At 42.0% G+C, this 27,648-nt stretch overlaps 1 protein-coding gene and 1 long non-coding RNA gene across 2 annotated transcripts in view; both read right to left on the bottom strand.

The window, feature by feature from the left end:
* SH3RF3 (SH3 domain containing ring finger 3) overlaps window positions 1-27,648 on the bottom strand; it is a 119,396-nt gene that overhangs the window by 56,525 nt on the left and 35,223 nt on the right. Inside the window, exon 4 of the mRNA XM_039549452.1 lies at window positions 5,405-5,773. Coding sequence (XP_039405386.1) covers window positions 5,405-5,773 — 369 coding nt within the window. The remainder of the gene's footprint in view (window positions 1-5,404; window positions 5,774-27,648) is intronic.
* On the bottom strand, window positions 24,349-26,424 carry LOC120409719. Its single transcript, XR_005601483.1, has 2 exons — window positions 26,261-26,424; window positions 24,349-24,626 (listed from the first exon to the last, which is right to left on the bottom strand). It is a non-coding gene; the product is annotated as an uncharacterized LOC120409719 (long non-coding RNA).

Here is a 27,648-nt window from a genome sequence, read left to right as displayed (position 1 = left end):
TGGAAGCAATTATAAATAACTATGAGTAGAATTGAAAATGTACAAAGACAATTAATTAGTTTATGTTAGACCTCAGCAAAGGCTCTTATGCATTTTTCATGACATATTTTGATCTAAATGACAGAAAGACAGGTTGGACCAATATTTCTTCTCTTTTGCCACTTTGACTGGTGCAGCCTCCTGAAGTAGCTGCCCTTGGTTTCACCTGTCTCACTCTCATGTCCAGTCAGTTGTCATTCACAGCCAGCAACACAGCAGGTTGGACAGAATTTGGACTCCTAGCCAAAGCTGAAAAATACCTGAATTTGACTTATTTTCTCAGAGCTTGTTGTGCACTTGAAAATTCAAGGTTCATTTTTAGTCTCTGGATTTTAGGTATAATCTGTATGCCTCTCATGGTCAGCACATTTAGGTTATCAGTCAAGGCTCAACCAGAGTTCTGCTATTACATTTTCTCAGCTAAAATTCAGCATTTCTAAATAACTGATAAGGACACACTTCCAAATGATTTATATAGCAAGACACTTCAAGGAACATTTTTCATTTCAAATACTGTCACTCTTTGGGATTGGGAGCGTGCAAGACATTGTTCTCAGCTTTTCCTGAACATGTGTCCTCTGGTTAGGAGCTTGTACTAATACTTGCAGATACAAATTGACTTCTTGTGCATGGTGATGAGTTGTTCAAAACACACACAGAAGTTCCTTCTGTGGGGAGGATCCTTTCCTCCTCACTCAGCTGTTACCCTGGTGTGCACAAAGCCATGCTTCATTATTCATGAGATGCTTTTTCTGTCAAAATCCAGGGGATTTGGAGCAGTACTGACCCATGACCTTTTCAACTAGCAGGGACGAATAATTCATAAGGGGTGAAAATGGAAGCAAGACAAGCCATCTGAGGCCTAGACATGATTACTTTCCAGGGGGACCTTCCCCACTCCCCAAGGAGTCTCAGTTACTGCTCCTCTGCACCCGTAACCTAATTCAGCTTCAGCTCCATCGCAGGCCTGCAGCACTACTTACATCTTCAATAAAAATCTATTTTGCCAGTATGATAGGACATTCTGCATGATGGACAGGCACTATTACCTTTCAGATGGAGATCTTACATTTAATGAGTGATGCTCAGCATGCAGCAAAAAGCATACAAGCAAATTTAGTTGCAGGCAAAATTAAGATTCCAGCATTGCCTCTTTTAAATGAAATGCTTTATATCCTGGCTGTTGTGGAATTCCAGTCACTATTTTATCCAGCTGAGGTGACTTGAAGTTGATTATTCTACCTTTCAAGCATCCCTAAGTTTTCAGTCAGTTAAGATGTTTTTTAAAACCATTATTCATTTCAAAATACATCTTGGCTTTTGGAAAACAGCTGAGGTGGTTCTGCTTAAAGAACAATGAACACATTATGGAAGGCCTGCAGTCTTAGATTATTAAATTAATGATATGCAGAACTGCTTTCAAGACATGTGATTTCATAGTCTGGTCTGCATGTCAGTGCACAATATGTAGAAATCTGTGCCCTCCTGGAGGCTTATAATAATCTGACGACTTATAAAAACATAAAACATGTCAGCTCAGTGTGGAAGTCTGGTTTCAATTCACAAGAATTGACAAAAACCACAAGAATAAAGTACTATGCATGAAATAACTTCTAAGGGGTGAAATATATGCTACATTTACTGAAACATGTAAAATTTGCACCTAAATTTTAAGTTCCTGCAGTAACTTAGGCAGAAAGCCCTAGATATCTCTGTTTCTTCTCCTGTCAGCAGAGAGGAAGCAGGTGCTCCAGATGTAGGTGCCTCAGGTCTACAAGGAAAACGGATGCTTGTTTTGAGGAGACTCTTTTGCTGGGCACCAGCCGGTTGCCTTGAGGTAGGGGACTGGATGCCATTCAAGAACTCCCATAATTGAATTCTGCTTGTTCAAAGGACAGGCTATAAGAAAACTGTGTTGAACTTTTTCAAAATCCCCCTGCAAGCTAAATACCAATCCTGATATGTTCCAGAGAAACTCATACCTACTAAACTGAACAAAATTCCTTTATTTCTTTTTATGAAGAGATCTATTAAATAAACAATGAAAAAGTGCCTGGAAATGTAAAGGATGTGATATAATGACACAATAAACCAAATTGACATTCTAAAAAAAAGGCATTAATTTGCTAGATACTGAAACTGTAAATTTGTTGTTTCCCCTATAAGGAATAAGCTTTGGCTGAATTTGGTGTTGCAAACCAGCAAGGGCCTGAGATGGTTACAGAGAGAACCACTCGAGGGATGTGACAATGACATGCAGGACAGAGAGGTTCCTCTTCAAGCGAGGAAAGGAAAGGTGAGACATCTTCCTGTACCAGAGCTCACTGGTAAGTTTGGCAGCTACATGCACAGCCTTCCTACCAACCTGCCCATGCTCTCAGCAATGCCCCTGAGCACTTCTGAAGCAGAAGTAGAATCAGTTTGCAGATTTGTCAAGATGTCAAACCCTGAGCAAGACATACAGGGCATTTACCTTAGAAATGCCAAATGCATTTTAGAGCAAAAAATCTGAAGACAAGATTCTCACTGCCCTGAATGTCTTGATGTAAGAACTCATGGGGCCAATTGTTTATGCTACTCTGGCTGGCGTTCAGCCACGTGAATAAAAGAAAAGTGCTGAACTGATGTTCTGTCTAAGGCTGAAGCATCATTAATTGCTTCAGAGCCATGTCATGTCTTAGCAGATGGCAGAGAAGGGACTGAATTTCTGACATTTTTAATTAAAATGTAACCTCTATTATTATGGGATTAATAGTAATATAAATATAGCTGCACTTTACATTTGGTAAGAGACAAATTCTGTATTTTTTGTAGACCTAGCTAAGAAGGCTTAAAAGATGGTGAATTCATGTTGGTAGCTCTTGTGATTTTATTGCTACTCTTACAAGCATTTTTCTGAAGGCTGCTCTTACAGTCAAGAGAACACAGTGAAAACTTCAGCCCCATTTTTTTCCCCTATAGATCCACATTCATTGCAAAGTTTTCAAAGCAAAATGTTTAAATCCCTCAAATTAGAAAGCAAAGTTCCCAAAAGCAGAGATATGTATTCATACATGTAAATGCCACTCTTGAGGTGACAAGGTGCAATGATATTTTTGACAAAGGGAAGCCTCTTTTTGCTAAGGTTGATCTGAGCCACCAAGACTCTTCTTCCCCTGTCTGGATTTTGGGAAAGACAGTTTTGACCAGCAGTGATAGAGGCATGTGCTCAGCTGCCTTGTCTGCAAACTGGCTCTATGCCCTGAGGCAGAACCACTCCCCAAACCTCTTCCCACCGTGGGCTTCATTAAAACCCAGCCTTAGATGAGCTTTTGACCATGGCACCAATTACATGTCTTCCCATCTGCTGCAAAGGACCCAACCAACCTTCCTGTGAGCTGGATTTCGATAATCATAACTTGTCACCGGGAACACCAGGCCCTTCTTGTCCTCTACCACTTGTGTGCAAATGACAAAATTGTTTGAGTAATCAGTGAGGTTTTGCATACCAGTTGTTCTGTTAAAACAGGGGAGAATAATCACAGCACTTTTCGTTTCATGGTCTAACTTTTGTGGTTTACTAGCTCAGAATGAGTTTTCACATGACTCTAACAAAAAAGGGTGTGTGTTGTGTTTCTCTTGACTAGCACAGGAAAAGAAAACCCACTGTCTATCACATCTCTGTAAAGTCCAAATGAGTCACTCTCAGTGCCAAAAACCCGGGTGTCATTTACTTGACAAGTTTGGGACCCTCCCTCATGTGTAGTGCTTGTGCTGCTTCACAGATGTCCCAGTACATCTTGACACCCATGCTGCTTTGTGTGGGGGCCACATCCTCACCTCCACTCTTCTGCTGGGGGCTGAAAGGGGGAAGAGCTTACACCACAGAAACCCTTCCTGGAAAAGGCATGTGGAACACTCAAGGAATCAGTGCTATTACAGTTGGACTGAACTGCCTCTCTGGCCCCTATATGTGGATGGGCAGTGGAGGGAGCTGAGCAGCTGAGGCAGGAGCAGGGGGTACTGCTCCACTGTGGCAGCGTCCCCTCAGTATAGTTTTGGCTGCCCTGCAGCACACATAGCATGCATGCAGCCACCCTGCCTCCCCCAGTGTCCTCGCAAACCTGTGCTGCAGGGGCCTGGGGCTCATGATACGGGTCACTAACGCAGTTCTTGTGCTCGAGGCACGAGCTCTGGTGAGCCCTCGGTCAGAGAGAGTCCAACTGCGTTACTTCTGTGCGTCGCTGAACCGACTTCGGCATCAGGAAGGGAGCTGCTGGCTGGGCTGGCTCGCTGGCTTCTTTGCAGAGGGAACACGGCAGGAGCCGATGGGATCGGCTCACGTTAGCTCGGAGACAAAGGAAGAGAGAGGCTGCTCTGGTCTGACTCCTAACAGGTTTATTGTTAGAAGTTTTGCAACCCGAACAAGCTGCAGGGATGGCTTTTTTCATCAGGGAAATGATGCATGGGAAGACCCTGCCTTGCTTAGGTTATCTTGGCACTAACAAGCAGCACAGAATATGAGTTACTGGTCTACAAAACACCTGTGGGTGCTAATCTGCACACACAGTGTGTAGATGACTGGGCAAGAAAGCTTAGGTAGAAGAGTTTCGGGACTGTGACTATTCTCCCTTCTCTTCTACACCTTCTAACTGCAAATTGCCAGTTGGATTTCCTTATCCATAGAAACAGCGGGCAATTGCAAAGGGTTTCAGTGCTCCTCTGGTGAGTTTTGCTCCTGTTTGTGCCAGGCCCTCAGAAGCAGCCACTTAGAAGCTCTTTTTGGGACCTGTGGGGATGTCTGGGAGGATGCTCTTCTGCATCCTCCTTTGAGAGGGGCAAAGATGGAGAGGGCTGCACCCTCAGCATGTGTGATGGTTTAAAAACTCCTTGGGTTTTTCTGAACAGCAGCTACCTGTTGGGTACAACACTTGTCAAAGTATAGCACATTTGCCCATCCTCCAGTGATCTGTACAGAAATAATTATTCCAAAAATCTTTTTTTATCCCCAGTCTGTGAATTTCATACTGACATTGCTACCCTGCAGAGTACCTTGCAGAGTAACAGATATGTTCAGGGTAATGGGATCACTCAAAATTACTCCTTTCTACAACAGAAACTGGTGTTACTTCTAACAAATTGTAGGATTACTTTTTGTTTTCTAAAATGTTGCAGTATTGTGAATCCAATTTGGCCTTATCCTCCGGCTTCTCTCGCCTGCCCACTGATGAATGCAAGAATGGGAATGGCAGATGCCAAGTACTGTGACATCAGGATGACAGCACTGTGCGACCACTTCATGCGAGGGTGAGCCATTTTGGAAGAGGTGACACAAGGGAGTGCCACCTGCTAAGGATGCCCAAACCCCACCTCCACCCCACCTTACCTGGGCTGGGGCGCTGGAGGAGAGGTGGGTCAGGTCCCCAATCCTGGCAGCTGCCCGTGGGTCGCTGGAGCTGATGAGGACGGGGGCACTGATCTCCATGGAGTGCCGGTTGCTGGCGGCCTGGGAGGACTTGTGTGTCATGCTGAGGGCGGTGAAGGAGTGGCGCTTCTTGGCGTTCTTCTTGCCTTCCACCTGCCGCTGGGCCGCTCCGGCCACCCCCGCGCCGGCCAGCGTGGAGCACGGTGCCAGACCCACCGCCGCTGCTGCTGCCACTGCCACCGTCTCCGTCGCCAGCGGCATGTCACAGCCAGAGGCGGCAGCCGAGCACGTCTTGTCCATCTCCATGAGCTGCTTGGCGGATTCATTCAGCTGCGTGGGGAGGAAAAGGGAAAGATAAAAAAGGAGTTGTAGAGAGTGATAAGGTTCCCTCCACTGCAGAAAAGGAGGCTCAGTGAGGACCTTATCTCTGTCTACAACCACCTGAAAGGATGTTGTAGCACAGTGAGGGTTGGCCTTTTGTCCCAGGTAACAATTGACAGGACAAGAGGGAATGGCCTCATGTTGTGCCAGGGGAGATTTAGATAGGATATTAGGAAAAATTTCTTCACTGAAGGGGTTGTCAAGCACCGGCCCAGGCTGCCCAGGAATGTGGTGGAATCACTGTCCCTGGAAGTATTTCCAAGATTTAAAAGACATGGCACTTCAAGGCCATGATTTAGTGGTGGGCTTGGCAGTGCTGAATTAACAGTTGGACTGGATGGCCTTAGAGGTCTTTTCCAACCTAAATGATTCTATGATTCTATGAATTTATTTGATTTATGAGGTCAGGTGAATTATTTCCATCCACTTGTTAATGCTAGGAAGATCAAAAGAGGCAGAGTAAGCATCCAGAAGAGTTAGGCTAGAACCAGGCACCATAAATTGGTCCACATCAAGCTACAACATTTAAAAACATCATTCCCCAAAATAGCTTGTCCCAGGCTGCTGAGTCAGAGCCTGGGGAAGGAGGCAGGAGCCTCTTCATCAATGTTTTGCTATTTGCTATTGCCTGTGCTTGATGTTTGCCACACATGGTTTTGATCCAAGGGTACAGCTTCCAAATCTTTCCAGTTTCATCTCCCTTCCTCCCACCTAACACAGGTTATCCAAATGCAGATGTAAACTGAAGGCGTTTTCCCCAGCTGTTTCACCTAAACTTTGGAAGAGCTTGATGGCCACTGGAAGACTTGCTCAGGTCCAGCTTGAAAAAGTGGTACCATCACTTCTCTTGAAAGGTTTAACACTTGACCTACAGCCCATGAACACCACACTAGGAGGCTCAGGCCAGCTTTCAGCCTGCTGTTCCTCATCCAATCCACACTCACAGATAACCTCGTGTCTACGCAGGCCAGAGGCATGCTGGGTGGCACAACCCTGTCACTGAAGTCTCTTACCTCCCAGCCTTCATAACTCATCCAGGAAAGCTACACCGTACACAGCTGGAGAGATTTTAGGTGCACAGGGATGCTACAGTCACTAATGATACATGAAGTGCACTCTGAATTCAGCAGTGCTTTCTGCACAGCACTCATTGCCAATACATCTTCCCTCGAGGGGTGTTAACAGCTGATGGAAAGTGCCACATTTTGCCAACAGACCTTTATATTAAACTAGGATGTACTGCAATATGTTTGCATTTAATGAATAAAAACAACATATGAAAAAGGGAGCCACAGCTAATGTACACGTGCTTTTGCATTCACTGCTGTTCTGAGACCCACATAAACCAGAGGTGTATGTAATACTATTCTGGACCAAAACTAGGCCATTTTTTTTCTATAACCAACAGAATTTCTTTTATGAATTATGGCAGTATCCAAGAAACAGTTGAGGACAAGGTCTTGCAAGGCTTTAAAAAAATTTTTTAAAAAATTGCTGCTCTAAGCCAAGCCAATTTAGAAACCTAACACAAGTGAAAATAAAAGGGAAAAAGAGAGGGAAGGGAAAGATAACAACAGAAACACGCAGTTAAACAAATGTGTAATTGCATAGTTTTTATAACTCCCAACCACTGTGGCCATGCTGTAAATAAAAGAATGGATATTGCTAGCCTTAAGCCAGTCCTCCTGAGTTTGAAAGCACTTCTGACTCCACAAGGACTCATTCTGTGTAACAGGCAAAAAGCACACTAACACCTAGAAAGTAAACATCAACTTGCAGGATCCTTCTTTCTGTGACAGCTTCCACCAAGTCAACCAAGAGCTTCCAATTAATGATGCTCCACTACTTTTAGAGCTGCTGGGAGTCCTGCAACCATTCAATTAGCAAGTCATTTTCCCAGCTGCACTCTCCAACTTGAGACCACGCTTACAGTCAGTGTAGTGCACTGCACCTGCCAATTTTTGCCGATAACGGCTGATCCTATTTCAGATTCTTCAGAAATGTCCATTATTTCCCACTTCATCATGCTCTAAATTGGTACAACCTAATATTTGCCAGCAGGCTCCAAGTTTCAAGGAAACCAGATGGCTCCCCTCCCTTAAGTAGGTGTTACAGCTCCGCTTACCCCATTGATGGAGATAGTCTAGCTGAATTACTTGAAATATTAAGGAGAAAAGGATAAAGCTATTAAATATGTATTACTCTTCTACAGCAGAGGGTGAGGAAATTTTTGCTAAACAACAGCAAAAAGAAAAAGAATATATTTTTACTCTTCAAGATAGAAAAAAAGAGAGTTTAAAAAAAGAAATTTAGAACTTCTGATTTTACAACATGCTACATGTGGACAATAAAGTGCTCCAGCTCATGATATCAAGCTCTGAATCTCTTGTAAGAATTAGATTATAAATCTCACTGTCTGGAATCCAGTTTAACACTGAAGCTGTTCTTTTTAAAACAACAGAATCCCTTACTTTTTTGTTCAAAGCAGCACCTAGTTAAAATGTCAATAAGAGAGCAAGCATCTAAACATGAAGAGATAAAAAATAGCCCTGTATTGATATAAACAAAAGTTAATCTCAATATCAGTAGAAGATTAAAGACAGAAAAACACTCCTCCCCAAACAGTCAAGCTAATGAACTTTTGAGAATGTCAGAGGCTTCCTGAAATGCTGGGAAAAAAATATTTTGGTCTGCCAAGATAAAAAATGCTTTATAGCCTTACAACTTTATTTTTGTAGTGAACTGTTTTTAAACAGCTTTGCCCACAGATGCTGGAAAGTACTTCCCAAATAGGCTATGAATACCAGAGAAAAGTCTGCTTACTACTTCATAAAAGCAAACAGTTCTGCCTCTTCACAAAAAAACTTTGAGAAACCCTTTTTTAAACATAAACACGATTGCAAATTTCTTATTTTAAACTCTGAATATGTAAACAAGCATTGCTTTCTGGTGTCTATCATTTGATCTTCAGGCAGATTTGCTTCCAGATGAGAAACTTAATGGAAAGTTCTGACCCACAGATGGTGTCAGGAATTTGACATTTCTGGATGTCTGTAGCTCTTATGACAATCTCTAATACCGGAACTCAACTTTCTTGCTCAGTTTTGATCCCTTTTCTAGAAAGAACCTATATTGAAATTCTGGTCCTGCTAAGCCCGAAGTGACTTGAGACTTACGCCTTTGAGACTGCAGCAAGACTGATTTTACCTGAAATCCGTTCTTTGTAATGGGGATGTCCTAGAAAACTTGACATAGGATTTAGAGGGATAAGACTTGGATTTGAATGCCAAACCAGTCAAACATTTCCAGCAGCTCTGCAGTCCTGTCTAGAAATGCAAAATCTTGCAACAGCAAGCCTTATATTATCTGAGGGACCTTATAATGCAAGAGATGTGATGAGACAGGGTTGTGTTCACAGGGTCTCAGTGACTATGGGCTGTGAGTCCTGCATGCTGAGATAAGGATGCACCAGTCTCAGTTCATGGAACTACTGTGCCTATTTCTCAGGAAGACCTTCCCCAGCTGTGAGGAATTGTACTGGAGACAGCTCCAGTTCATCTGGTTTTGGGAGTGAAGAAAGGTGCGAGTGGAATACCTGTGTGCACAGAGCCTTGTTCACCTCCAAACAACACTTTCCTACAATGGGAGCAGTAATGATGTTCTGTTCATTAAAAATTTGGTGGCCTGGATCAGGAAGCCATACTCCCCGCCCTGCCATAATGCAAGCTGTCCTGACTTTAGTATCCAGGCAGAGAGCCCATGCAATATGAACTAAGGGAGAGGTTTTTTCTTTCTTCTGGCTTTTAGATATGACTATTTTAGATACTCTACTCGAGACTTTACCACATAGGTGACAAATATTAAGCTACGTCACTCAGGACGTCTCCACTGCCGAAATTATTTTTTATTAATCTCTAGATAAATCTCACTTTTTCTGCAGAATGTAATATGGTGACTTTCTCTCAGTCTCTGTTGCACGTGCTTGGACGCACACATATACATGCACACTTATAATTTCTAATACACATGGGTTTAAAAGGGACCACCTGTAAAGGGTTTCAACATATTTCTCTTTTAAGGATGAGTGGGTACAGGAGAGAAACTGTTGTCTGCACTGGCTATCCCCACGTGGGAGCAAATATGTTCTTTATATTCCAATGTGACTTAATGAACTACAGTTTCAATGAACAACATTATGCACCTACTTACATACCCCAGATGGGATGAAGAGTAAAGAAAATCTACTTCTTGTCCAATGTGGGTGATAACTAACTCTATGTTTAGTCCAAATATAAAATTATTACTTTGGAATTTATTGTTGTTATTATTATGGAACAAGAGAGAAACATGGGAAATTTAGGTCAGATTTAAATAATTAATCTTTACGATACCTCCCTTGACAAATACGACAGTGCATTTACTAATCCATGTTAGTAGCAAAATTATTCTATCCCAGTTTAAACTTCCAAGGGACACTGTGATACACCATGGTCACAACAGCAGCTCCTGGGTTGTGGTGTTTCACTGATAGTGGTGTCTTCTGTAAGATGGAGGACAATTGTGCTATTGAATACTCTTTCTAGTAATTTAGATCTGGGAAAGGGATTAATTTCTAACTGACATCTGCTTTACCAAAGAGAGGACCCTACTATGTGGCTTACAAATATACTTCAGCATGTTCTTGATACTGTGCAGACCAAAGTGTTACTAATGTGTAACTAGAATGTCATTCTTTTCTAAATAAGAAAGGATTGCTTAAATCTCAGTTTTACACACGGGATTCAGTATTTTGATAAACTGAAGCCAATCTGGACCAGAAAGTACACTTTATTAAGAATTTAATTTGCTACAAAATCTCTTTTTTTTCTATCTTTATGGAAACTATTAGCTAAAGAATGTTGCTGTTCAAATACAGGTGTAAGATCAGAAGATATAGAGAAGAAATACAGGTATAAGATGTGAACCAGTTTTGAAAGCAAAAAGTTACAAATTCCTACAAACCTCTGCATACCTAACACAAAAGAAAAAATTGGAAAGAAAAAATATCATGCTCAAGTTTTTAGAAAGGAACCACTGAGCAGAACAGAAATTAAAATTAAAATTATTAATAAAACATCTTCACAATGTCCCCCTGAAAGATTGAAAATACTTGCACCTAGGGACTGCTGATTTTTATACTTTACAGTTCATAAATATTGAGACGATCATGCACATCCCTATTTTATGCCTTGCAGAGACTTTGGCAACTTGCAGTTCCATATCTGATTTTGTGATTAAAATAATCAGTCTGAATTTATTACTGCGTTTTCACTTCAGAGTAGGTACTTTCAGGAAATACCAAGTTCATATGCCCTCATTAGAATAGTTTGCTATTATTATAATTTATGTTCTGAAGCACAGTGAGGTTATTAAGTAACTAAGGGCATACCTATACAAGATTTTTCTGTCTCTGCTGGGTTCCTGAGAGGACTCCATCTGTAAAAGCATTTTCAGACCCAAAAAGTAGTCTTTCAGAAAGATAAAACAGCTTTTCCTTACTATTATCCCTCCTGGCAAATGCAGCATACAATCTTTCTTCTGCAGTAGCCAAGTAACAAAACAGCCTTTGACTCAAATGGACACTAGGAGGAAGTACATAGTACTTTACCTAATGCTTTACATGTTCTTCGGAAGGTTAATACAGAGGACACACAGCCATTCCAAGAGCTTACTAATGGGATATTACCAGACAAATTTGTGACAAAGACTCTTTGACCAAGTCATACTGAATGCATCTATAATTTTAATCTTTTATATGTTTTGTTAATTCAGATTTAAAAGTGTTTAGAGAAAGCCTCCAAAGTTCTCCATGGACAGTTTAAATTAATTTGGCAAAACCTACAAAATCCGACCTCAATTATTCATTTAGGCCCCATCTTATGAAGAGTAATTAGCAAGGCACATTTTAAGAGAAAATATTATAGCTAAACCAAAGCATTATTTAATGGTTTTGTGTTAATCTTTAACAATCTACTATTGCCTTTTCTAATTTATTGCCAGGGAGGAACAAGCAAATGCGGAACAGATTTTCTGCAAGTGGTTTATCCATCATGGAAGATAGATTTCTGAAACCCACACTGTGATTGAGAGCAGAGTTATTCCATGCACCCAGAAAATATAAGAAGCACAGTATATGTTTTTGCTTGAACAGATTCAAATGAAATGATAGCTGCAGAAATACTTTCCTAGGACACATCTCAAACTTCAAGTGTGCTATTCCTCCAGTCATAGGTTGAGGCATACATCTCATTCTCTTTTCCAAAAGCCTGCTAAATATGTCAGCATGTTCTCAAGGAACGAAGTCCCTAAAACCCTACAGCAGACAGCCTTCCTAACCAGGGTCATACACATACACAACAATGTATAGTCCGGACAAAGCAAGACAATAATTTTTGTCTACAACAAGGGTCTTTGAAAGGCAGCAGTACTTAGCAATCTATTTGCCTATCCTACAAGATCTTTCTCATTTAGCAGCAATGTCACTTCTAACGCACTGAGGGGTTGAAGGAATGCAGCATATTAGAACAGCGTGTGCTTGGACGAGCGTGTCATCATGATCTTGCAGAATGAAAATAAATGATGTGTGCAGCAGAAGTAAACACTAAGCCCTGGGTGGTGAACTGGGAATTTTTTTTCTTTCTCCTTTTTTCCAAATAGTTTTAAGAAGGAAAATGGTCTGCAGTGGTGGAGACCAAGTTTGCTGTATCCCAGAGACATGTGCAGTGTGCTGCAAAGTCTGTTCAGGAGCTAAGCACAGCAAGAAACCTTATGAAAACTAATGTCGAAAGAACTGAGAATAAAGAAAATAAAACTAAATGCAATATCATTAAAAATAGATGAACTCACCAAAAGAAGTATGCTTTCTAGATCCCCCTCCACTTCCTGAAACAATGCTAGCTATTTAGCCTTCAGCTCCAAGTATGAGGACTCTCTTGCTCTGATCTGTCATCTCTGAATCTCTGATACGCTGTGTGCCTTCGATATGCCTAAGGATTTCCTTTTTCTTTCTATCTGTCCCCTATGGACACCCTTTTCCATAATGAGACGCTCATGACTGCACCAAAGCTCCTTTGAAAGCAAGAAATGTAACCAAATACAGCTTTACTCAACATCAGAAAGAGTGGGAGAACACAGCCTATTTTTACTTATAAATTATTCAGAAAGCTAAATAAAAAGTGCAGTCATGAATTCATGGGCTTGATCCTAATTCCTTTGAAGTCAGTGGCAAAACTCCAGCTGCCTTCAACGGTGGAAGGACTGGTGCCCATCTGGCACCAATTTCAGTACCAGAAGAGTCCCTGTTGAAGCTTGTGTGGATTTTACTGACAAACTATTTTTTCATCAAAAAATGAAACTCATTGGAACTTGAGTACTTCCCAGGAACTTGCTTGTTTTGACAAGATGTCCATCAGGAAATTGTTTCTCAGATGATGTTTCTCAGCTAAGACAAGAAATTACCAAAGCCACAGTGCTTTAGGAGTTCAACAGGGTACTTGGACTCCTGGCTGAAAGTCCCTGTGTGGGGGAACAGCCATGGGAGACCTGAAGCAACACTGACACTTTCCAAATAGAAAGCCACCAGCTTTCTGGGTATACTGAGTATCCTTCACTCTTATTCTTGTAAACTGGAAAACCTTAGGGACTCCTGCCCTGAGTCCAGGCACCATGAGGGAAGAGGTTGGTGCTGCAGAAGTGTGAGCAGCCTTATGCTGGGCAGCAACCTCGGCAGGGGACCTGGATGAATCAGGAGGCTTTCAGAAGCAGTTCAGATGATGTCCTCATGCCTCACTGCAACCTGGCAGCTATATGAGCCCTGTATCATTACAGCCAGTTAGTGCAAGGAAGGGAAGCCCTCTGAAGCACCTTTGTGCTGAATCTAGAAACCCCTTCACTTGTGAAAACTTTCAGTGTGCCAGCTGTACCAACAAACTTCAGCAGAGACTAGGAAAGATAGTTGAGATCGTGGAGCAGAGCTGTGTGGATCACAAGTAAACTCTAAGAATATCTTTAAAAAGAGGCAAGTTTTGTGTTTTCAGAGTTTTCAGGCAACTTTCTACCTCCTTCCTTCCTTAATGTTTAACAAGGCTTCTGGTGCTATTGCGTACTCAAGTGATCAACAATCCCCATAAAATTATGAATTAACTGAAAATTGCCAAGTAAATACCATGAACTAGGGGCACACGATGTCTTCAGAGTTAATGCATACATCAAGCCTGGGAATCTTAAAGCAAATGGCTTCCAAATTATGGTGTGAGACCCCAAGTAATTATAAATGGGATTGTGAACCAGGAACATCATGCTCATGTTGGTGCAGAGACCCTTCTCTTCCTGATAGCTGCACCGTGCACACATGCTACCAGACATGGCATTGAGCCCTTTTGCTCATTCTCTCAGATTTGTTCCTGGAAATACAGTTCTTGAAAAAGCTGGTTTTGGAATGATCAGGATTGTGTGAAAGAAGCAACTATACCATGTCTTTTTTTAAGGAAAACACTTGCTCCCAGATTAACGGGACAAAAGATGAGGATGAAAGAAAAAAACAAACATATATTTGTTGAAGTCCTTTAAAAATTCGATAAAAAAGTGTTCTCGCGGGTAATGAGAAAAATACCTACACCATCACCTCACATCATCAATGTTACCTGCAGAAAGCATGAAGTTGGATAAATCTTTGAAGCTCTTGGAAGCTCTTGGAATTGCAGCACAAGGAGCACATGGGAAAACCAAAGCAATTTTTCGAGTACTGCAAGGCTTTGACTACCCTGAGCAAGCAAGGAGTCTTTGTTGCAGTGATTTACAACTTTGTGTAGAATAAGAAATCTTGTGCAATCGGGGAAAATTAAGTTTTATCAGCTGCAACGGAAGATTACCTGTGGGGAATCATATACAAATAAATGCACTGTACTCTGTCTCTGATAAAGCAGAAATGAAGAATGAAAGCAAATGCCAAGAATACGTTTTGGTTCAATTGCTTGTAAAAGGAACCAAGGTATACACAATTCAAGCAGACATTAGCACTAAAGGGTTGTGATAAACAGCCTTTGCCCTACTATATTTATAGACTTTTTTTACTACATAGAGTTCTGGCTTCTGCTTCCCAGATACAAGACAGAAAAGGACTGCTGGATGTGGTACAGGGCATTTGCAATAGTGTGACGTCCCATGGGTCTGTATAGTTAGATTCTGAGTGCATGGAGCTCCTGCTACAGCTGGCTATAAAGCAGGGTTGCTGGTTGGGTGGAGAGTTCCTGCACCAGCTCCAGAGTCACACTGTGTGTTTCACTGGAAGCAGCCTACACCAATGGATGTCAGCTATCTGTCACAAAACTGCTGTGTCTTTGGAGAGATGCATCCAGCCTTTGGGTTTACTATTTGCCAGCTGGGGTGAAAATATGAGTCAGGACATATTGTGCTGCTGTTTCACCAAACCGTTGGATGACTCCCTAGAGGGGGAGTTCTGAGATGTTTCTCTGAAATGGGAGATGAACTATGTGTGTTTGAAATGGGCAGCAGCAAGAGGATACACGAATCATCTGTGTGACAGGGAGACTGGTCTTCTTATCTATGCACATAGATGAAAAAAAAGGAATTGTGCTGAGAGAGACATGACTTGACAGCCTGAGTTTGTGTCTCATAGTTGCCCTATCCCATGGTTATTACAGTGCAAACTCTGCTTGGAATTGCCTGCAATTTAAAGCACCTTCTTCCCACATAGATGTGCTGATGCCTGGTACAGCAGCATGGCTCTTTTTCCTCAGTGGGAGCATTAATTTGCATCCTTTTTTACTCTATGCAGAGACCAGCTATTTTAAAATTATTTTTACACAACCTTCTATTACCTTGGAGACCTCTATACTTCTGTCATACTGCTAAAAGGAGGACAATGGATTGGGATGGCATTACAGGGCAGGCTCTGTGGCATGTGACATTGCACACTTCACAACAGGCACATCTCAGTTTTTTTGGAAGCCTGAACAGTAAGTGAAAGCTAGTCTGTAAAATATGAAAATATGTTTTCTGTGCTATATAATGATGCAATTGGGTTCACAACCCCCTCCCCCCCCACCTTGTGGAAGAAAAATCTGTCAAGAGTGAACTGTGATGAATTCCCTAAACTCTGCAAATTCTTAACTGAAAATGGCAGCATTCAGCTTCACACTCATGGCATGACTCACTGCCCCTCACCTCAAAGAACCATTTATAGACCTCTTTGGAGAACCCAAGATGTTAAAATATGACTGGGGACAAGGCTGAGGTCTGAGTCAGAGGTCTCTTCATTGACTTGCCAACAGCTGCAGTCAAAAGTACATTGAACTCTCTGGCTATCAAACTAGAAAATGTTATTTGTTCAACTTTTTGAGTTTAATTTCTGGATTAGGGTAAAGGGCGCGTACCCAGTGCAGTGGAATCATGCAGTGAAGCAGCTAGTGCCCTTGTCTCTTGTACACTCATCTAGAGCTGGATCAATGTTCTGGTTTCTGTCCAAGCCTGCTCTGCCACAGGTGTCACTGCTAGATAAGAAGTGTGCCATTTCTTCAGCACCAATGAGCCTGGAGCAGATCTTTTAGGATGCTCAGGCACATGTGTCACATTACTGCAATAAAGTACAATGATTGCCAGCATTAGTCACTTTTATGACATCCATATGCAAATGCTGTTTATGTTAGTATGCTACAAGTGGAAGGAATTTGGAAAACCACTGCTCTAGGCCATGCTGTTTGAGCTCTGAGATAGCAAAATGAATGGGCTAGCAAAAAATCTGCACAGTAGGAAATCTTTCTGAAAGTGCAGAACACTGGAGGTTTTTTTCCTATTTGCGGAATTACTCAAGCTCAAATATTTTCCTAACACATTCCTTTCTGAAAACAGACTGCCCTGCATTGCACCTACATTCCATAGGCAGAGAGACAACTTGTCCCAAGGAAACGGAAGTTTTACAAACTGACCATGTCATGTGATGCAGTCACACAGAGACATTTGTTCATACTTTTATTATTTTTGCCATTAAATGCTGAAAAGCTCCCCCTACACATCAGAATTCCATTGTGAGAAGCATTATGTAAACATAGAGTAACAAGACAGCTCTTGGCCCAAAGAAAGTACAATTTAGGATGAGGACAAGAGACAATGTATAGTTATAGACAAAATATACAATGCAACACTCTTATCCGCAAGATGGACAGAGGATTTTGCACAACATACATCTTATCTAGCCATCCCAGCCAAGAACAATTTTAGAGAAGAATCTGGAGGAGCAATGCTCATGCAGATGTTTGAAGTATTCATCACAACAGTGAAGAACAGAGCACTATGGAAGAAAATTGGGATTTAAAAAACTGACAAAGTGATTGCCATAGCTGGCATTCAGTAGTAAAATAAAAGACAGGAGGCAGAAAGAGCAATGAGTAAGCAAAGGCTTGAAATTAAGGGTGAGTTGTATGGGCTCTAGAGGACAGAAAAATGCTCCAGAGAGAAAGAAAGAAGTAGCAGCAGATGACCACATCAGACTGTCATGAATGAGGCACATCTGCATTTGCTAAGGATGCAAAAAGGATATAGCCATAATCAGGGTATGACCTGGTAAGAGTTTGATCTTTGTGAATGCTCAGCAATCAGACTGGACAAAGACTGGCAGAACTGCCAGCCACATGGATGAATGGAACCATGCATGAGGATGTGATTCCCAATGGCAGTGTCTTTATTACTTGCCATGAAAGTACATTGATCCCTCTTTTACCAGTGACCAAACAGAAAGTAACACACCTGTGTACAGTGTGCACTGAAAATTCAGGTATGTGCTTAGTGACAATTGCTCCATGCAGAGGCAGACCTATGTGTCCCTGTGGTGTGGAGCTGCCTTTGCTTTGACCTTAAACTCAGCCCTCAGAAGTGCTTTTGTGCCTTCAAGGACCCCCATATGACAAAACCTTGTGGTTGAGACAGAGAATGACCCTAAGCAGTAACCAGTGTGGGTTAAACCATGACAGCCCCCCAGGTGCTGTAGGGCAGAGAAGTTCAGTGCCAGTACCAAGAGCTCCCAGATCTTGTCTGGCCCGGGCGATTGCCAGGAATTCAGTATCAATCATCTCTCTAGCTCTTCTTCCACTCCCATAGTTCATATATTGAGGGATAGTAAAACCATGCATCCACCAAATCAATATAACCACACACATCTCTTCCCTGAGCAATGCACCTATGGAAGCAAAAGGCTTTGGCTGGGAACAGGCAAGTCTAAGCACTAGACTGGAGCAAGGAGGGAAGATGCTGGGGACATTATTTCTCAAAGGTAAGACTCGTAGTCCTTCCTCCTGGGCTAGGAAAAGAAAAGAAAAAGGATACAAGAGGAAGTAATGACTGTAAATTCTTCACTATGTTGTTGAGGCTGAAGCAGATCAGAGAAAAGGGATCAAGGAGATGACCATCAGAGAGTGCTCTCCCTCCTTCTGCATGGTTACTTTCTTCTTGAGAAACAGAGCTGCCTCTTCCCTCAGTGCCATCCCTCTAGCCATGTGGTAAGAGGAGAATATCTCCAGCATGAGTCTATCACTGTCTGAATGCTCTGGCACCTCTCCTGCTTTGTCCCAAGGTTTCCAGAAAAATTCTGTTACAGAAAAATTCTATTATAGAAAGCTCTCTCATGAAATTTCCTGTCAATTTGATTCAATTGTGTCTAAACAGATCGGAAGACTTCAAAGTCAGATTTAGAGCAGGACACTCCCTCCAGCCTCACTTAAGCAAAAACTAATATTATTAACATGGTTTATGGAGTATCTAGTATGCTTTGTCATAAAATTATAACTTAATAAAATAATTAGGTAAGTAGAGGGACAGCCAGGAGGTAGAAGAGGTTGCTTGCACAAAGTCCCACATTCCTCATCTCACCATTTTGGCGTGATGGCTTAGAGCACAGTGCAATGGCAGCAATCACTGCAGGATAACTGTGGGTGGGGGTTGCTGCCCCTCACAGATGTGTTTTTCTGCAGTGTGAGATGCCACATGGCCTCTTTTTCCATTTTCCCTCTTTCTGCCCTGCATCAGCATGGATATTCATGTGACTAAGCAGCAAATGCCATGATGAAACAGGTATGACTGGAAATTAAAACAATGACTCCAACTTAAATGAATAGCTTTCAACAGGGTGACTTCCCTGATTCATCTCAGCACGCAGAGATATCTGGTAGTCCTGGAACATGGAGAGCAGAAGGAAAGAATTGTCACACATGAGGTAAAAGCAGGACAACCCCTTTGGCAGCAACCCTTGCTTTTGTCAGATTAAAATAATGCCAGTATTACACTCAAAAATGGTGCAGCAGGAGATAAAATAAACAGTGGCTGGTCTGCTTTGCAAAGAAATAAAGTAAGCAAAACCAATGCAATTTCTTCTACAGGATAGACTAAACACAAAAGGATCAGCCTTCAGGAGTCCTGTGTGTTCTAGAGAAAATCTGGAAAAGATAGAGGTTCCCAAATTAATTCCAACTATCTTCCCCTGTTTCTGATTTTTGTTTTTAATTTGCAGATTCTTCCTCTAGTCTTTTGAATTTAGTTCTTTCAATGTTCAGCTCTAACACCTAACAAAATGTCAGAGGATTTCAGACTCAAACATCTGGTTTTGGCACCGTTAATGACATTTTTAGGCTAAAAATCAACTTCATCTGTTATTTTTATTATTTGAAGCATGCATTCAGCATACACACACACTCCCAGATCTCTTTGTGCCTAGAATAAAAATAGTTTGACCATTCCAGCATCTGTGACAATAAGAAGTAGAGAAAGAGGTAAAAACGATTTATCACTACATTCTACCAGGAACCTGTTATTCTTGAAACTACTCTTCTTTAAAAGTTCAAAAGGTCAATCTCAGACACATTTATGACTATTTACCATGGTAGAACAATCATAAAATCACTGAATGGTTTGGATTGGAAAGGACCTTAAAGATCATCTAGTTCCAGCCCCCCTGCCACAGGAGAGGTGCTCCAGCCCTCTGATCAATTTTGTGGCCCTTCTCTGGACTTGTTCCAACAGGTTCACATCTTCCTTATGCTGGGGTCCCTGGAGGGGGGGTCTTGTGAGAGCAGAGGGGGAGGATCACCTTCCTCGCTCCACTGGCCACGCTGCTTTTGATGCAGCCCAGGGTGCGGCTGGATTTCTGGGCTGTGATTGTGCACTGCCGAGTCATGTTGAGCTTCTCACCCACCAGCACTTCCAAGGCTTTTTTTCTCAGGGCTGCTCTCAATCCATTCTCCATGCACCCTGCACCTGTGCTTGGGATTGCCCTGACCCAGGTGCAGGATCTTGCATTTGGCCTTGTTGAACTTCCTGTCCAGGTCCCTCTGGATGGCATTCCTTCCCTCCAGCGTGTTGACCACACTACACAACTTGGTGTCACCGGCAAACTTGCTGAGGGTGCACTTGATCCCACTGTCCATGTCACCGACAAAGGTGTTAAACAGCAGCTGTCCCAATACTGACCTCTAAGGAACACCACTCATCACTGCTCTCCACTTGGACATCAAGATGTTGACTGCCACTCTTTGAATGTGACCGCCCAGACCATTCCTTATCCACTGAGTGCTTTATCTGTCAAATCCATGTCTTTCCATAGTACTTATGCAACATGCTATCCTCTGAAAACAGAGATCAGAGAGGGCTCTAACAAGCACTCCCTGGCAATTCCTTTTTGGTGTCACTCTCATCAGCTGTCCCTCCTGTCCCTCTGATGGAGGGCATCTTACCCACCACTGGCACAGCGAAAGATAACATGTGCTTCCACCTCTTCCAGGTCCTTTCACAGTCTGGGCTTTTAATATTGGGCTGACTTTTCTTCATTGCTCCCAGCATCAGTGCTGTGGTAGACACATGGAAACATTCTGCTCTTTGCTCATGGGGCTGTGGCCACCAGCAAAGGGGCAGAGAAGGCAGCCAGTTTGCCAGGGGCATCTCCCAGAACCCTCCTACTGACTCTCCATGTCTATATTTGAAGATCTCCACTCAGAGTTTTAAGGCACCAGGAAAGCTTCCCAAGAAGGAAGCTAATTAAGATGTGCAACATGCACTAACAAGGACACTAGGAAACAAAATGAAGAATGCCTGTGTGAGAAATAATGAAATCCGGATCCGGAGGTGAAGGGAAGGGCTTCCACAGGGAAGGGGCAGCAGATGCAAAACACAGTAGGCCAGACCCCAGTCAATTTGCACCAGGAAGGATGACAAACAGGATTTTGCAGGGGAAGTTCTGGAAGTTCTTCAGTGGATTGTGGCTAGAGACCAAAGTCTTGTTATCAGATCAAGAGCAGAACACAGTCCATCTTGCTTAGATACCGAGGTACCTAATTTTTGGCATCTAGGAAGTAGCACTTCAGAAATGCCCTGTACAGATACAGAATTGATATAGATAACTTTGAAAGACTCAGGAAATGGGCTTATTTGCAAAGGTTGTGTGCTTAAGTTGGTTGTGCTGGAAACCTTTTTTTGCTATAAATTGCTCCAGAGTTATTTTTAAAAAATACGGTCTAGGAACTTCAGATGTTACTCATAATTAGGAGGGGTGGGCGGGAAAGATATTTTTGGATATGACAGCTGGCAAATTTCTGGTTTAACAGGCTCTGAAACAATAAGAGGTGATAACAACTCAGATCTGGTTTTGATGAATAGAAATATTGGTCATAACATATAAATCTGAATAATTTTATTATGAGTTCATTCAAGTGAAAGTAGGCAAGAGTAAAATCAAGAGAAGACCTGTAACTAAAACTGTTAGTTCTCAAAAGGCAAATTTTCACAACCTACAGCTATGTCTAAATTTACATGCTGGCTCTCACCACAGCTCACACAGATCTCATAATTGTCTGGGCTGGAGGATGACTCAAATATGATAGTACTCCTACCTAACTCTGTATGCAGGCTTCCCCTCTGTGGCACCCACCTGAGATGAACTTCAGTGTAAACGTGGTGTTCCCTGATGATGAAAACAGAAAGCAGCCCTGCTTTGACTTGTCCAGACACAGCCTAAAGGGAGTGAGTGACTCGAAAAGGTCTACAGAGATGAGTTGCTCAGCTAGTCCAGGGGAAACCTGACATTTATGTCAAAAGGAACAGTGCAGCTCAGTTTTGTATCCTGAAGATGGAGGAAAGTGTAAGAGAATCTGTATGAATGATCACTTTGTGAAGGGTGCTAGAAATAAACAAAGAACTTAAAAGAAATCAGTCAAATTTAAAAAACCAAATTTTCTGCCCAAAGTCATGCTAATTTACATGTTACATAGGAAATTAAATCAAAGAGCATAAGGTTCTTTATTTATAGAAGCAAAAGGGAACATAAGAAATCAAGCTGTTATGCAGAAAAGATGGGCCACAGATTAAAAATAATGTGTATATATAAATAATATATACCTAATAGACAAATAGGTATTTATATATTGTAATATGTTGTATATTTAATTTTCTTCTCACCTTTGACAGCTAATACTCTTAGTTTTCCTGACTAACATCATATTTATTTGAACTTCCATGGATTATTTTACTTTGTATGCATGTAAGAGTACTTTAAATCAATGAGTTTTATTCATGGATTGATATGAAAGTAGTAGGTGGGTAGGTTCTTACTGAGGTCCCTCTTGCAGCCCACAACACAAATTCTGCATGTTTTTGTTTGAATATGAAACATGAGAACTGTATTTTGTACTCCATTCACATAGAAATCTGATACTGAGAAGTATCTTGGAATATTCTACAATATTCTATGCAGGATAAAAACAAGTGGGACCAACTTTTTAGAAGCTATGAAGGTGCAGGAATTAAATTCTTAAAACAATATATCTACAAAACTTGAAAATGCATATCAATAAAGCTTTTCAACAGAAATTGGCTGAACATCTCTTAGAGCTTACATTATTGTCAGCTTACAAGGTTCTTATTCCATTTTATCTGACGTACAAAAGGAGAGAGAACAGAAAAAAATCAATTGTGATGTTAATGGGTATAATTCTTAACTCATTAGTGTTACACCTACTACTACTGGGATGAATTTGCTCCTCTGAGGTTTAGTAAGTCAGCTTTTCTAAAATCATCTACATTAGTTTCCATCTACCCACTTTTCAAAAACTTCCATTTTTATTCGCATTAAATGACACTAGCAAGGCTAAAATGAACCATTTTGACAGTCCTTAAAAAAAGAGATTGCATGTTCTTTTTGAAGAGGACACCGAACAAACATTATTATTTAATGAATGTCTAATGCTTCAGGTGTTTTAGATGGCTCTCATAAAAGATACTGAAAGATTAAGAGCATGCTGCCACCAAGACCACACAAACATAAATGATGGGTCAAACATCAAGGTTGAATTCATTATGAGAGTCCCATACAGACCCATCTGTCCTGCAGCTGAAGGGAGAAACCAAACAGACCAGGGAGAGAGAAAACATAGACAAGAAGTGGACAGGGCAACAATTATTTGTTGAAAATGGTTAAAATAGCTATTAGAGCTAGTACCACACACACTCACGCATCTGAGTTTTCAAGAATATTACTGTGATGACTGCCACTGAGGACACCAGCACAGTGGGAAATGGCTGATGGGAATCTGCATATAGAGAAATAAAGGACAGAATCTGCCATCCAGACTGGAACTGTAAACCATCTGCATTCATCTGCAAGCTAACTAAAGGCGACCCTCAGCAAAGTACACAGTTATACAGCTAAGGGCCTCCTTCTGCTGGGAAGATGGGTCTCTGTGACACTACTCAGCAACCACAGCTGGGATCCTGGTAAATGTGCTCGGGTTCCCCTGTACGGGTTAGGCTGTTTTAGGATGACTGTGAGATCCTGTGGTACAGCACAAGACTTAAATGTGATGGTCTGCTCTGCAAAGATAATTTTGGAACAAAAAATCATTGTTTTCTTTAAGAAATGCATTTGGCTTCGGATTTTGATTTATTTTCAATTCTGGTTGAACTCTTTTTAAACAGTGACTTGCAAGAATTATTTTCCCTGGGGAGTCTTCTGGACCTATGCCGCAGGGCACTGAAACCATCGGCTCTGCCCATTCTCCTCCTCCCTCTTTTTCCTAGACCTTCTTTCTACTTTTTTCTTTCTTTTTTGGCTGTGAAGAACAGGAGAAGATCCTCATTACCCTGCTTCACTGCTCTGTAAAAAGAATTTTAAAGCTCCTAATATTACTTAATCACAGCTTTCAGTGCTCCTGCTGCCATAAAACATTATAACAATGGGTTGGCACTTCATCAGTTGTAATTTGCTGATATTACAGTCACAGTAGCACCCAACATAATTGCCTTGCTCTACCACTGACTCATAAGGCTTCTTGATCTTGGTCAATACTTCTTTGCTCTGGGGGCTGCATGCAGAAATTTTGCTCTAACAGCTCTGATTTTTGAATTTCCAGTTCCTGCCCATCTGAGCAGGATGCATCCCTCTAAATATTCAGCACACCATTGCCCTCAAATTTCACTCCCAGACACTTAAATCTATTAGGACACACTTTATTCTTCATTATTCTCAATTTTACACATTGCAGCAGAACACAACTTTCAAACAGAGGTAATAACAGAAGTTATTAAGAATGAAGGGTTAGCTTGAAGATAGTAAAATAAGAGAAATTTTGTCAGGGCTTGGAATTCCTTGCTGGTCCAAAACTCCTCCTAGCAATGATATGACTTCAAACCATACAGATTATTAACAAGATGTTTATTTCAGGTCAGAAGGCACCTTGAGGATCAATTTGATTATGTTGTGGGTGTTTTTCTGTAGACAAATTAGAACACAAATTATTAGCCCATGATGAAGGACAGCAACAAGGTAAGAAGAAACAATAGTTCAAACTCTTCCTGACAGAACATATTGTTTGTGACTCATGCTGTAAAAGTGATCATTGTGAGCTGTGAATATTTGTTCCTTATCCAACTGTAGCTTTTCTGAGGTTGGGATAGGGATGACACTACAGAGGCAGGAAAAAGCCTCTCTGCAAAAATGCAAGCACCCTTGCAAAACACTTGTAAGGAATAAAGAGTAAGATCCATGCCATGTTACACTCATATGGCTGTACAGACAACCAAACATAATGCTAAGATAGAGACTTTCTAAAACACTGCAGGGACAGTGTTTTAGGCATATTTTGATGTCTGCTGGTTTTTTGTGCCTCTGCCACCACAGTCTGGCTCTAAAAGCTGTCTTCCTGGGCTTCCTTTACAGCAGTAGTGATCCTGGTGAAGAATTTGCTAACCACCCCTCCTATCACCCATTGCAAAACCTTTTTAAGCACCTGCAAAAGCCTTTAGTGCAAGCACCTGTGTGAAGGGTATGGCAGCACATTGCCAGGACAGTGTTACCAAAGGGGGCCGCAACAAGGATTATATCCACTGTTTGTAGGCCAGGCATGCTAAACCCTGAGATGCTCAAAGTGACCGGCTTGTTTTCTAATGCCCTGGCTTGCATAGCAAGGGTAAGAGCTCTTGTCTGGGCCGTGGGAGCAACTGGGGACATCAGAGCCTGCCAAGCTGGAATAGACTCTATCCAGAGTGCAAGGCTTAGGATGCCATGTGAAATCCCACACACTTCAGCCAATCAACTGACACAAGTGGAAGGCTACTGTGAGAATTAAACTTTGCTTATTCCACACATTTTGCCAAGATTTTGAAAACCACTTAATGGACTTGGACAGATTTGAGGAGTGTTTTTAGATTCAAGTACTACTTCTTTAATGGATTTATTTTATAAACATCAGCACTGAGATTTTCAAAACTTCTTTGGGACTTGACCTGCTGATTCCTTTTAATTTTTAATGCAAAGTAACATCTGAAGCTGGCAACAGCAACGTAACTGTGGAACTCGAATACTTGCATAAGCTCATCTCATATTCAGAACAAGGCCTTCATCCATCATGTGGATGAAATAGGTGGCCGATATTGTAGTCTGGAGGATCACTTCCCTTTGGCTTTACAAACCACTGCACAAATGTTACGTCCATGGCACCCAAGTATCTCATATGAATAGGCCTTTCAAATCTCCAGATTTCAAATTTATACAGATAAAACATATGTGTGTGTGTATACACACGAATATACACATAAGTGTATATAATTGCACTTATTTTACCTACTCTGTGTGTGTCTGGTACGAATGTATATGCACACAGACATTCCTGCTACTTGTGTTCTTGTCCCCTGGTGCTGGCTACCTGGCTGTTTGCACCTCTTTAGAATCTGCTAGCATCGCTGTTCTGATTCCACACAGTGCTACCTCCTGCTCCTCCATGGCCACCAAGCATGTCCTAGTGCTTGGAGAACTTCAGCAAGACATTTCTCATGTTCCCTACAGCTGTTCTTCTAAGGTTGTGAGCCCTTCACCCTTCTAGAGCAGTAATTATGGAGAACAGATACCTAGGAGTGGGAGAAGGATCAGGATACTGCACAGTGCATAGGCAGTGCCAGCCTCCACACGAAACTAGAGCTGGGGAAAGATGGTGAGGCGCAATGGTGGCTGGCTGTGCAGAGGTCCCTAGTTCACTCCTTCTGCAGCAAAATTCAGGACAGTAACACTGCACTTTCCTGGGACAAGAAAAAGAAGGGGAAAAGGATGAAATCTGGGAGAAACCCAGCTTTCTCATTTAATCACAATAAACTGAAAATGTCTCACACACTCAGAACAGAAGAAAACTAGTCATTAACTTATGCAAGGCAGCTGGTTTCCCAATAATGGCTCCTACACATTCTTGTTTTAATATTGTTGTTCTTGTCAACTGTGGGAATGCAATGTATATTAATGACAGTTTATTCCAAATTGGTCATTGTTGGAGTTAATAATTAGGTAGTCAGGCACTAATTATGTCTGTTTTGTCTCCAATCACTGACTAAGAAATCTGGAGAAGTAATTTTGGAGGCAGGCACCAGAGCCACACACAGTAGAGCAGGCTCTGCTGTGGGCACAAGAGATGCTTCACTACAGAGCAACACCAGACAACATCTAGGAGCAGAGTCAGGGTGATACTGCTCCGAGTACTGGGTGCAGAGTGGCAGCACCTCAGAAAAATACACATGCATGTGGTGCTCATCTGCTCTTTGCACCCCTGGTTCACCCATGAAGGAGGAAGGCTCCTCGAAGGCACTGCCTGGCACCTGGACAACAGAGCTGCACCAGCAGGGCCACCACGGGCCACCACTGCTGGCTGCAGCCCTGGTCCCAAGCAGCATCTGGCTGCAAGGGCACCACCAGCAGGAGGATGGGCAGCAGTGGGAAAAGGTGGCACCACAGGTCTGCTCAGAGGAAGTGAAGTCTCAGCATTTACTCTGAAATAAGACTCCTGTGGAAATTACAACAGAAAATGCTTGCGACAAAGATGGGTCTGGCACACATGGAATGAGAGCTCTTGGGCACATGCGTGGAGGTGTCTGAGCCCCTGCTGGGGCAGGGAACACCCACAGCACCCTCTGAAGGTCTGTGCATTCTGATCACAGCTGAAGCTGCACTGCTGCACTCCACCAGCCCAGAACTCACATCTCTCCTCAGATACGTGCAAGGTATCCCAACTGCAATCATGCCCCGCTATGTTCCCTATGCATTGTGGAAATTACACCAAAGGGGAAGCCTTTAGAAGTAGTTCATGGAACATACTTTGCTGATCACTTTAAATTGAATTGGGTGTACTCCCACAGTGCCTTAGCAGACAGCAACCAAAAAATTCCCTTTTTAGTAATTCTGTTTTAATTTATCCTTCTCATATAAGAATACTTGAGGTTATCCTGCCCTCTGAGGCACAAAACCCCGCAAG

The sequence above is a fragment of the Corvus cornix genome, chromosome 1 (genome assembly GCF_000738735.6).
Source record: "Corvus cornix cornix isolate S_Up_H32 chromosome 1, ASM73873v5, whole genome shotgun sequence".
Taxonomy (NCBI): Eukaryota; Metazoa; Chordata; class Aves; order Passeriformes; family Corvidae; genus Corvus; species Corvus cornix.
This window is presented reverse-complemented; position numbering and strand designations above follow the sequence as displayed.